A 13,124-nucleotide genomic window follows, 5' to 3' on the forward strand; every position below is an offset into this window, starting at 1 on the left:
CCAAACTTTTGCATTTGTTCACGACCACACACTTGGGTGACGAACAAGCCAATTTCCCTTCCGGTTTGTATGCGCCGATTATTTCCGCGTGTGTTCAGTCTCTCCCTGTGCAGCGAGCGAGAGAGAGAGTGAGAGGGTGAGAACAAGAAGGCAGTTAAAGGATGCACTGGGCTTGTTTTTGAAGAGACTGCAAGGTTAGTTTTCTCTCTTCAAGGTTTTCTCAGTGTTATTCAATATTTTTACATTTAGTTTACTATTACGCTGTGCATTCTATGGTATAATTAACTATTTTTGTGCTTAAAAAGCTTTACAAAAATATATTTACATAAACCTCGTACGGTCTGGAATGGATTAATTGTATTTACAAGCAATCCTATGGGGGAAATTACTTTGGGTCACATCCAAATCGGGTTGCGACCAGAGCTTTGGAACGAATTAAGGTCATGACCTAAGGTTCCACTGTACTTGAATTAAAACATCGATAACTTGTGTCACACGTGCGCATGGGAGGCAGCTAAAGGGCATGAGTGATGACAATTCCGAGTCAGACCGGGATGTGGCAGAGTGCACTGATTCTTTTTCTCCTTGGCCTGCAGACCATCCCGCGTGAGATTCCACCTGGCCCTGTTGATGTCACTTCCGGGTCCGAGCCTGTGGAGGAAGACCTTCTCTGCTCCGGCCCCTGTGATGTCACGTCTGGGCTCGAGCCTATGGTTGAAGACCCTCATGAGCCTGACCCCTCTGACTTCACTTCCTGTCTTCCCCTTTAAAAGCCTCCACCTTTTCCTTATTCCTCAGTTCTGTTTTGTGCACATCAGTGTTGTATTCATTTTTGCGACTTACCAAATATACGGGTGGCTGCCCCAAATCTTGCTAAGGCTCTGTGTGGAGTTTGTAACCCATGAAAATGTCTGTTTACAGTATTCAGACTCCATCACTGTTCAGACATTTTGTTGAGTTGTCTTCTCTGGTGATGCTCTGCCAAGTCTGTAATGCAGCCATGTTCAGCTCCTGCTTGTTTCCTGAAGTTTTCTCTTCAGCATATGGAAGTCCTGCTTGCTGAGTTGGATTGAAATCAGGTGACTGGCTTGGCCATTCTAGAATGTTCAATTTTTTAGCTTTGATAAACTCCTGTGTTGCCTCAGCAGCATGTTTGGCTCGTTATCTTGTTGAAAAATGAAGCGCCGTTCAAAGAGTTTGGAGGCATTGAGTGGACTTTGAGCAGATCAGATGTTTCTACACACCTTAGAATTCATCATCAATGAAGAGAAGTGTGCCAGGACCTGTGGCAGCCATACATGCCCAAGACATCACACCCCCAGATGCTTTTCTCATCTGTCCACAAGACCTTTTCCCAGAATTCTGCGGGCTCTTTGATGTCCTTTTTCTCAAAGTCCAATCTGGCCGTCCTGTTTTTGTGGTTTCCATTTTGCAGTGTGTCCTCCGTGTTTCTGCTCCTGAAGTCTTCTGCTGATAGTCATCGCTGGCACACACATATCGGCCCCCTTAAGACTGTCAGACAGGCGTTTACCGCTTTTTCTTTACCACGATGAGAATTCTTCTGTCATCAGCACCTGGGGTCTTCCTTGGCCTAAAAGTCACCTTGTGATTACTGAGCTCACGACTACAACATAACAAAATGTAAAGAGAGTGACGTTGTTTGAGTTTTTTCTGGATGCTGTGCATCGGCCCATCTACCTAGTTATCCATACAAAATGATTTTTTCCAGAACACACTAGTAAGTTTTTAAAGCTTCATAACTTCCAGTCATAATTTCCAAAATCACAAAGTCATTTGGCTGACTGGAGTCACTCTGGGCCTTTTACGTCAGTGCATCACAGTGCAGACACTGACAGGCACAGCAGAATAGCTCACAAATTGAAAGATGAGTCCATCAATGGAGACGACACATCACAAGTAGACCACAAGCTACTGCAGAACATTAAAAAGACAAAAGGAAAGAGAAGGAATTTACTCAAATGGATTCCCTTTCCATTTATGACAGGAGTCCTATCAATATTTCACAGTGAAGTGGTACCAATGTTTTCTGGATGGTATAACAGTTAAGGTGGACATTTTCTCTGTAGGAACTACTGGAGAACTCCCGTAAGGTTTAATATGAAATATACTGGAGACCCCTACTCCTTACTTTTTGCGGTCTCAGGTTAATGAATGGTGTAACATTTCGGCTTTTTCACGATGAGTCTAACTGCAGGCTGCAATACTTAGGACAGGGGTGCCCACACTTTCTCGGCTTGCAAACTACTTTTAAAATGACCAGGTCAAAATGATCTACCTACATTACAAATGATTTTATATATAGTTACACTCTGTTGGCCTTTTCTAGTATACAACATCAAACTTCAGCCGCCCCCCCCCCACCCCAAATCAAATGAAATGAAATGTCACCTTGTAGGTTGGTTTATATCAGTGCTTCCCAAACTCGGTCCTGGTGAACCCCTGTGGCTGCAGATTTTTTTTCCAATCAGATTCTGTTTTTAATTGAACTCCTGGGATAATTAAATGAACTGATATTTCCCAAGTTCTGTGTTTAGGGAACAATATAAAAATTAGAAAACTAAGTTTGCTAAAAAGAAAAAAAATATTAAAATGTACCAAGCAGTTATATAGGAATAATGTATTTATTTTCTTTTGAACAGTATTTTCATCATCATTTTCATTCTGATTTTCTAGGTCTTCTAATTGTTTAATTAATCAAATTTTTACTAATTATGGGTCTGACTCTAAAGTAGTTGCAGCCTTAGATTATTGTGTGTTGTTTGCCTGGGTGTCTGATCTGCTAATTTTAAATTGTCATTAATAAGATACAACAAAGGGGGAAAAACTGCAAAGAGAAAGGGAAAAGTATAATAAAATCAACAAAAGAGAGTTAAGCATTAAAGCAAAAGCAGAAATATTTCTTAATATCTTATAAATGTAAAAATCATGCTGCTAAGCTTTTCTGAATGTCGAATAAAAGAAAAAAAATAGCAGCTAATTAAATGAGCTCAGTGCTATCAGGTGTTGTCACTGATTAGGAATCTGGTTGGAACAAAAACCTGCAGCCAGAGGGGTCCACCAGGGCCGAGTTTGGGAAACGCTGGTTTATATGGAGGACAATGTGTGAGGAGAATGTCTCCATTTAGTGGGCACTTTGAGAAATCAAAACACTATCTCCAGAATCAAACTTGAGACCCCCATTACTTTCTCAAACTCACTCCAGGATCATTTGGGTGGGGTGTTGGTGGTGGGAGTGAGTTCTGCGGCCTATTCTGGTAACATCAGGCAAAAGGCATAAATAAACCTAGAATGTGGGCTCAGGTCATTCTAGAGACACAAATTCAAAAGGAGCAAAATAAGATTTGCCAATTAATCAATAAATTACACATCTATAGAAATCCACACAGACACGGGGAGAAGATTCAAGCACGTGAAATAAGGAGGGGGAAAAAATGAAAGCCTGCTTGAAGTGCACCACCAGAGCTCCTACAGCAGTCTTCCAGAAAAGTTTGAAATTTATGAGCTTTTAACACCTACCCTGGGCACATCCCAGAGAGTAGAGACCCCGGTGGGAGACCATGACATGCTAAATGGATTTTAACTCTTGGCTGGTTTGGGAACATCTGGGAATTGCCCACGAAGAACTGGAATCTGTAGCTCTATAGGTATTACGTACAGAACTGATCGTCCAAGTTATGCCGAGAAGCAGAGTCTTCTCTTAAACAGTCAAGGTGCACAAAGCTCAGAAAGTGAGCAGTCACTGTCCTGACACAAAAAAAAAAAAAAATATATGACAGGGAGGACTGAACTGACCGTCTGCAATGACCACCAGGATAAGCAATCTAAGGATATCCATCATCATCCAACCCCCTATATCCTAACTACAGGGTCACGGTGGTCTGCTGGAGCCAATCTTAGACAACACAGGGTGCAAAGCAAGAAACAAACCCCAGGCAGGGTGCCACCCACCGCAGGGCACACACACAAACTAGGGACAATTCAGGATCGCAAACAGGATCAGACCAACAAGTGTTAGATGTATTGCGCAGGGCCGTCTTAACACATGGGCAGGCTGGGCAGTTGCCCGGGAGCCCCCCAATCATAGGGTCCCCATGCTAATCTATAAATGTTGTGACTTTCTGAGTGGTTGTGTAGGTAGAAGCCCAAGTGTACTGCTTTGCCTGCGGGCCTATATGGCTGTTAAGACGGCCCTGGTATTGCGCATAGAATTGATTGTCCAAGTTGTGCCAAAAAGCAGAGTCTTCACTTAAACAGTCAAGATACACAAAGCACAGAAAGTGAGCAGCCACTGTCCTGACAGCGCACCATTATCAAAATACACAAGGTTAAGATAAAAAACAAGAATCTCACCAGTTCTAAGCTATATATCCCAGAATTAAAAAAAAACAAAAAAAAAACAAATATTTCAATATAATTTTTTATTAAAAAAATATATTTTTCACAATAACAAAGAATACAGATTGTGCATATAATTCACATAAACTTAAAGGCTGTAACAGACATGTGCATCAGAAAAATGTCAGTAAAACGAGAGCCCATGAACATCTGATCTGCCATTTACTTTGAAAACAGGAATTGAAAATCTTAGCTGAAGTTTAAATGAAGATTACAAGGTGACTGAAGACCCACATCAGCAGTCTAATAGATTAACTTGGCCTAAAGGGTCGCTGGTCCATTTCAACATAAATATTATTGTTCAATTCTGTCACATGGTCGTTTCAGTTCTCCCATCCTCATGAGTTGTCCCTTTAAAAGAACATTTGTTTCATTTTCAAATGTCACACTCAACTCTTTCCACCATCAGAAAAACAATAATTTTACTTGTGCTGCTTATTCAGTAGAAATGTTGACAGGAGTCCTTTCAATCCACCTCCTCAATGGTGGGGCCCTGAGATGAAGCTCCCGACGCCCCTCTTGCTTGTGCACCACAGCTTCCGGGCATCCCTCCTGGCGCTGCCCCCTGGTACAGCTTGGAGATGACAGGATTGCACACTTTCTCCAGTTCTTTCTGCTGATGTTCGTATTCCTCCTTCTCAGCCAGTTGGTTATTTTCTAGCCATGAGATGGTCTGGTTGCATTTGTCCATAATCTTCTTTTTGTCCTCCTCACTGATTTTGCCTTTCATGTTTTCGTCCTCCACACTGCTCTTTATGTTGAAGGCGTATGACTCAAGAGTGTTTTTCGCGGCTATCTTTGCCCTCTGCGCCTCATCCTCAGCTTGGTATTTTTCAGAATCTTGCACCATCTTCTCAATCTCCTCTTTGCTCAGGCGCCCTTTGTCATTGGTGATTGTGATCTTGTTTGCCTTCCCGGTACTCTTGTCCATCGCAGACACATTCAAAATGCCATTTGCATCAATGTCGAAGGTGACTTCAATCTGTGGCACACCTCGTGGGGCTGGGGGTATCCCAGATAGTTCAAACTTGCCCAGCAGATTATTATCCTTGGTCATGGCCCGCTCCCCTTCATAAACCTGAATCAGGACCCCTGACTGGTTGTCTGCATAGGTTGAGAAGATCTGAGTTTGCTTGGTGGGGATGGTTGTGTTGCGCTTGATGAGAGCTGTCATGACTCCACCCGCTGTCTCGATGCCCAAGGACAATGGAGCCACGTCAAGCAGCAACAGATCCTGCACATTTTCAGAGGTGTCGCCCATCAGGATGGCTGCCTGGACAGCGGCACCATAAGCCACAGCTTCATCAGGATTGATGCTTTTGTTCAGCTCCCTGCCATTAAAGAAGTCCTGAAGGAGTTTCTGGATTTTAGGAATGCGTGTGGAACCTCCAACAAGAACAATTTCATGAATCTGAGACTTGTCCATCTTGGCATCTCGGAGTGCCTTCTCCACAGGCTCCAGAGTGCCTCTGAACAGGTCCGAGTTCATCTCCTCAAAGCGTGCTCTGGTGATGGATGTGTAGAAGTCAATACCTTCATACAGCGAGTCGATCTCAATGCTGGCCTGGGTGCTGGAGGACAGAGTTCTCTTGGCTCTCTCGCACGCTGTCCTCAGCCTCCTGACGGCCCTTTTGTTCTGGCTGATGTCCTTTTTGTATTTCCTTTTGAACTCTTCAATGAAGTGGTTGACCATGCGGTTGTCAAAATCTTCTCCACCCAAGTGGGTGTCTCCTGCTGTGGCCTTCACTTCAAAGATGCCATCTTCAATGGCGAGGATAGACACATCAAAGGTGCCACCTCCCAAGTCAAAGATGAGGACGTTGCGCTCTCCTTTTTTACCTTTGTCCAGTCCGTATGCGATGGCAGCTGCCGTGGGCTCATTGATGATCCTCAGCACATTCAGTCCAGCAATGACGCCTGCGTCTTTAGTTGCCTGGCGCTGAGAGTCATTAAAGTAGGCAGGTACGGTGATGACTGCGTTTGTGACTTTCTGCCCAAGGTAGGCCTCGGCAATCTCTTTCATCTTAGTCAGGACCATGGAGGAGATCTCTTCTGGGTAAAAACTCTTGTTCTCACCTTTGTATTCAACTTGGACTTTAGGCTTCCCTCCATCACTGACCAGCTTGAAAGGCCAAAGCTTCATGTCTGATTGGACAATGTGGTCATCGTACTTTCTGCCAATTAGTCGCTTAGCATCAAAAATGGTGTTGCTGGGGTTCATGGCCACTTGGTTCTTGGCGGCGTCTCCAATGAGCCTCTCGGTGTCAGTGAAGGCCACATAACTGGGGGTGGTCCTGTTTCCCTGGTCATTAGCGATGATCTCCACTTTGCCATGCTGAAACACTCCCACACAGGAGTAGGTGGTGCCCAGGTCAATGCCAATTGCAACTCCTTTGGGTGCAGACATTTTTCTCACTTGCAACTGTAATATGCAACTCTGAAATAAAGAAAGAAAATGTTAATAATAAAAAGTGACATGGAAGTTGTTTAAGTTGGAATGCATAGTAATATTTTTACTACAGTATAATTGTATGTTTCTAAGTGCAATTCAAGTTTAGGCTTATGAGTTACAAAATATTTATTCTGAATTGTATTTATTGCCTGGCAATACCATAGTGACCACAGTAGGAAAGAAATAGTTTTAAAAGTAGTTTTTGTTTGCTTTAGTAACTAATGATATGCAAAAAAAAAAAAAAAGAGAAAAACAATTCTGTTCTTATTAATACCATTTAATACCTAATATTGTAAAAAACATATATTACAAAAGTAATTTGATAATTGAGAGATACACTAGAACATACAAATATATAATAAATGAGTAGTTTTTCTGATTTATTAAGTATGGAGTTTTATTACAACAATATCAAACTTTAAAATCTTGCAGTATGGGCAACATGCATTTTCTAATTCTATGTTTAAAGAAAGCCCAGCTTAATAAAAAAATGTTCACTTAAAAAAAAAAAAGTCAGATGAAGACACTTAAATGTCTTTTATTCAAAGCACTTTACTAGTCTTTTAAATGGATTTAGACAACAGAAATGGTCCATAACGAGAGAAAAAAATACAACAAAAACGTATTTTTAAACCACAGTTGTCAGTGCAGCGGTTAAGCTACTGAAATTAAGGCAAGACACAATTATGACAGACATTACTCTAATAAACAGTGCGAAGTTAAACTAGATTTTGCTCACACATTAACGGAAATAATGATTTAAGAATTACGCCGAGTGAGGCCGCAGGCGGAAGCAGTTCAACATTCACTGTAATGATTGCGCTGAGAATCAATATTTTTAAATGAATTATTCAAGGACACTTACCTTGTCGGAAATACTTCAGTCTATTAGACTCCGAGCCTGTGAAGCTTTCTTACTGCAACACACCAAACTGCAGCAGAGCTTTTCCGCGTTTGATTGGAGGCTTCTATCGCGCCCGAGCTGTTTTATTGGCAGGGGCAGGTATTCCAGAACACTCTCGACAACTCCGACCAATCACAGCGCGGCGTTTGCCTTACCATGACAACACACCATGCCATCTGACTCTAGCAGGAATCCGCGGAAAACTTCTGGAGTTTTCGAGAAAGGCGCTTCAGATATCTTAGTTATTTTAAAGTGTGACAGAAAATAAACACATAATGATAAATATTCAATATACACGATAGAATAAGAACACGGGTAAATGTAACATTTCTTAATCGATCGAAGGACATGCAATGGATATATATTTATGTTTATTAAGGGGTCGCGTATAGCAGAAACCCATTTCCTTATCGTTGATCGACCCCCGGACGTACCACTGGCACTTACTGACGGTGCGGGTGCGATAATGGACGGTTGGATCAACTATAAAATTACGGAATACTGAAATGTTCACGTCTCACTATTGCTTAATGTATAACTGTAATTATAGCGCATGTCTTTAAAGATTTTTATACACAGAAACTGGTTACTCGTAGTCAATATATTACAATATTGGTGAGCTAATATGAAGTCGCATTGCCTCATATATTTTCTTATTTAATATATACTGTTCGTGAAACTGAGGATGACTCCACAAAAAATTAAAATACACGTCGTTACATAAAACCGCTTACTAATCGCTGACTCCCCAAGCCAGCTCATAGTGCGCATGCTCGCGGGAGTCTCGGCCTTCTTCGAAACATTTGGTCGGTCTTTTCCGGAAAGTTCTCGAAACCTCGTCTTACTCATAGGACTGCAGCAGTTGCTGTGATTGGTTAGAACATTCGGGAGCATTCGCGAAGGCCGGCCGTTTTAAATAAAAGCAAGCCGGCTCGCTCGCAGCGCAGATCAGAGTTGTGAGTGGAGACGGAAGCCGCGGAGTGGCAGATCGAGCGCCGGTTTACAAGAAGTTGCTCCGACAACCTGCTTAATCTGAGAGAACGCACCGTCGTTACTAAAGTAAGTGAATATCAGCTATTAATTTTGAACGCATTAAAAATGCTCAAAGCGTTTGGTAGCGTAGGTTTTGAATTTTAACAAAAAAAAAAATCGCTTTGTACTACTTAATATGCATGTTACGAGTAAATTAATGTCCACAATGGTATTCATGTTAATTAGCTTAAACAAATTAATATGTTCATAGCTTTAGCAGTTTGTGTTTTTGCATTTATTCTAATCTTTAAAAAAAAATTGTTTCATGTAATAAAGCATTATTTTGTATTTAATTTGTAATAGCATTACTTAGTAGATCTTTTACTGTGCATCTATTTTTTGTACATGTAGGAGTAATTTACATCAAATCAAATTTTGTCACATACAATTACACAGTGCTAACTGTAACGAAATGCTTAATTACAAAAGCTTAAGAAAAATATTATGTAAAGGCAGAACTACTGACTTAGATAATAAAGTGAGCAGCTACTGTCAATAACGGGCTTGTAGGTGGCAGTAAGATGTGCTTTGAGCAAGGCTAAGATGCTCTATAAACAGAATGTCTTATTCATATGTTCGTTTACTAGCAAATATAAATAATGGCTATGATCCAAATAGGTTCTTTAACATAAAACACAATTATTTTTTAAGTCCTACTACCATCCCTATTCATTAGTATTGCAGCAATCTTTATACTGGTTTTGTGATTAGAAGAAAAGCGACCCCAAGCACTTAGCACTATTGCTCAATCCAATTTAAAAATGCCTAAAATGTAAAACTAGGAGAGTGAAACTGTCATTCAAATTGGCATGTCGATCAGTTTCCCGTTCCCTTCTCACCAAATTCCTAGCACACTTTATATAAAATATTGTAGTCAGTTTTTGTAAATTTCAAAGTAGTGTAGTCATATCCCGGGCTGTGGAGGTTGCAAGTTCTTCCCATGTCTGCATGGGTTTCCTAGGAGTGCTTAAATTTCCTCCTACAGTCCAAAAAGATGTAGCTTAGTTGGACTGGCGATGCTAAACTGGCCATAGGGTGCACATCTATGCATTCAACCTGTGATGGACTGGTGCCCTACCCAAGTTTTGTTCCTGCCTTGTGTCTGATGCTCAGCCCCCCTGCTCAGGATAAAATCGGTTTAGAAAATGGATCAATGGATGTAAAGTGAAAGGAGTGTCCAGAAAAAAAAACGAGATGCAAATAGTAGGGGCATGCATCCTATTTATATATCTAATATCTATAAGCATTTGTCTATGTACATTTATCTTAATATTATTTCTAATTTTTTTCTAACAAATGCAATTTTAAACATTTAAGATTTGTCAGATTAAGAAAATTCTGAAATAAATCACTGAATTAATAATGCCTTATTCATTATTGGTATACAAATGGTGCTTTACATGATGTTTAAATTTAATTTGTCACTTTACATTTAGATCTACTCATTGTAGTCAGAACAATGCCTGCACCCAAAGGAGTGGCAATTGGCATCGACCTGGGCACCACCTACTCCTGTGTGGGAGTGTTCCAGCATGGCAAAGTGGAGATCATTGCCAATGACCAGGGAAACAGGACCACTCCCAGCTATGTGGCCTTCACGGACACCGAGAGGCTTATTGGAGATGCTGCCAAAAACCAAGTGGCCATGAATCCTACCAACACCATTTTTGATGCTAAGCGACTGATTGGCAGAAAGTATGATGACCACGTTGTCCAGTCTGACATGAAGCACTGGCCTTTTACGGTGGTAAGTGATGGTGGCAGGCCCAAGGTGAAGGTTGAACATAAATGTGAGAACAAGACCTTTTACCCAGAAGAGATCTCCTCCATGGTCTTGACTAAGATGAAAGAGATTGCCGAGGCCTACCTTGGGCAGAAAGTCACAAACGCAGTCATCACTGTACCTGCCTACTTTAATGACTCTCAGCGCCAGGCAACTAAAGACGCAGGCGTCATTGCTGGACTGAATGTGCTGAGGATCATCAATGAACCCACGGCAGCTGCCATCGCATACGGACTGGACAAAGGTAAAAAAGAAGAGCGCAACGTCCTCATCTTTGACTTGGGAGGTGGCACCTTTGATGTGTCTATCCTCACCATTGAAGATGGTATCTTTGAAGTGAAGGCCACAGCAGGAGACACCCACTTGGGTGGAGAAGATTTTGACAACCGAATGGTCAACCACTTCATCGAAGAATTCAAAAGGAAATACAAAAAGGACATCAGCCAGAACAAAAGGGCCGTCAGGAGGCTGAGGACAGCGTGCGAGAGAGCCAAGAGAACCCTGTCCTCCAGCACCCAGGCCAGCATTGAGATCGACTCGCTGTATGAAGGTATCGACTTCTACACATCCATCACCAGAGCACGCTTTGAGGAGATGAACTCGGACCTGTTCAGAGGCACACTGGAGCCTGTGGAAAAGGCACTCCGAGATGCCAAGATGGACAAGTCTCAGATTCATGAAATTGTTCTTGTTGGAGGTTCCACACGCATTCCTAAAATCCAGAAACTCCTTCAGGACTTCTTTAATGGCAGAGAGCTGAACAAGAGCATTAATCCTGATGAAGCTGTGGCTTATGGTGCTGCTGTCCAGGCAGCCATCCTGATGGGCGACACCTCTGAAAATGTGCAGGATCTGCTGCTGCTCGACGTGGCTCCTCTGTCCTTGGGCATTGAAACAGCAGGTGGAGTCATGACGGCTCTCATCAAGCGCAACACAACCATCCCCACCAAGCAAACTCAGACCTTCACAACCTATGCAGACAACCAGCCAGGGGTCCTGATTCAAGTTTATGAAGGAGAGCGGGCCATGACCAAGGATAATAATCTGCTGGGCAAGTTTGAACTATCTGGGATACCTCCAGCCCCTCGAGGTGTGCCACAGATCGAAGTGACCTTTGATATCGATGCCAATGGCATTCTGAATGTGTCTGCCGTGGACAAGAGCACAGGGAAGGCAAACAAAATCACAATTACCAATGACAAAGGGCGTCTGAGCAAAGAGGAGATTGAGAAGATGGTGCAGGATGCTGAAAAATACAAAGCCGAGGATGAGACACAAAGGGAAAAGATATCTGCCAAGAACTCTCTTGAGTCATACGCCTTCAACATTAAGAGCAGCATGGAAGATGAAAACATGAAAGGCAAAATCAGTGAAGAAGACAAGAAGAAGATTGTGGACAAATGTAATCAGACCATCTCATGGCTGGAGAATAACCAGCTGGCTGAGAAAGAGGAATACGAGCATCATCAGAAAGAACTGGAGAAAGTATGCAATCCCATTATTGCCAAGCTGTACCAGGGGGCAGCGCCAGGAGGGATGCCCGGAGGCTGTGGTGCACAAGCAAGAGGAGCATCAGGAGCTTCATCTCAGGGTCCCACCATTGAGGAGGTGGACTGAGAGTGCAGTATTTTAGGTGTATTATAAACATTAACTGGACATGACCAAAGTATGTTTCAGTGTTGGACACTGCGGAGGTAAAAGTCATTCCATTTTAGGGAACAGCTTTTTGTAATTTTTTTTAATTTTTATTGAATGCTGCTATATATGTACCTGTTTAATATTGTTTTTGTGTACAACTGTTCTAATATTTAATTTGAATAAATTTATCATTATACAATTTTGCATTTTTTTGGTCTCTTACACAATGTTGCAAAAGAAATGTCTGTAAATAAAAATTTAAATAACTGTGAAATACCGTCTTAACATTTAACTACAAAAACAATTTTAAAAGGTAGCAGAAAAACTTTTATTGGTACATACGTTTTCAATGGATAAAATCTGTCATGCATCATTTTACTACTAGCAAAACTGGCCGGGTCAGTCTCCATAATAGATTTATGTTCTACTTTATTAAAAAACTGGTTAGGAAGGTCCATAATAAATTAATCCTTATGGATTGAGCAGTATTTATACCCCCAGCTTTGAGTGTGGGCTTAAAATCTATAGAAATGAGACACAAATCTCTCAATTTTATGGTATTTGCAGGAAAAGATTCTTCTCTGCACTCATATTGAATTCAAAACTATGATGTACAAAAATGTTCATACAGCAGCCTTTTTTTTTTTTAACATATTGGGTAAAGAAAGGAAGACAATGAAAGAAATCCGGTGCAGGGAAAAAGACGTATTGAAAATGGATGCCAGTTCCTTGCTTACACAAACACCCTTTCAAGCCACATTACAATTATGTGAACAAACTAAACTGCAGACATTTGACCATATCATCACCTTTGTGACATTAAGTTTCACTGCTCTTTATCCCATAAATGTGTAAAAATGACTGGAGAAAGCACACTTATTTTTGATCAACAGACCCAA

At 41.5% G+C, this 13,124-nt stretch overlaps 2 protein-coding genes across 2 annotated transcripts; one reads left to right on the plus strand and one right to left on the minus strand.

The window, feature by feature from the left end:
- Positions 1-4,424: 4,424 nt before the first annotated feature.
- Positions 4,425-8,214, minus strand: LOC120538043 (heat shock 70 kDa protein-like). Its single transcript, XM_039767439.1, has 2 exons — positions 7,734-8,214; positions 4,425-6,853 (listed from the first exon to the last, which is right to left on the minus strand). The coding sequence occupies exon 2, from the start codon at positions 6,821-6,823 to the stop codon at positions 4,883-4,885; it is 1,941 nt and encodes a 646-aa protein (XP_039623373.1). The 5' UTR covers positions 6,824-6,853; positions 7,734-8,214; the 3' UTR covers positions 4,425-4,882.
- A 490-nt stretch (positions 8,215-8,704) lies between these two features.
- On the plus strand, positions 8,705-12,377 carry LOC120538042 (heat shock 70 kDa protein-like). The gene is made up of 2 exons (XM_039767438.1): positions 8,705-8,831; positions 10,241-12,377. Exon 2 carries the CDS (start codon positions 10,264-10,266, stop codon positions 12,202-12,204), a length of 1,941 nt encoding a protein of 646 aa, XP_039623372.1. The 5' UTR covers positions 8,705-8,831; positions 10,241-10,263; the 3' UTR covers positions 12,205-12,377.
- The last annotated feature ends 747 nt before the right edge of the window (positions 12,378-13,124 follow it).

This window comes from Polypterus senegalus, chromosome 10 (assembly GCF_016835505.1).
Source record: "Polypterus senegalus isolate Bchr_013 chromosome 10, ASM1683550v1, whole genome shotgun sequence".
In the NCBI taxonomy this organism is placed as follows: Eukaryota; Metazoa; Chordata; class Cladistia; order Polypteriformes; family Polypteridae; genus Polypterus; species Polypterus senegalus.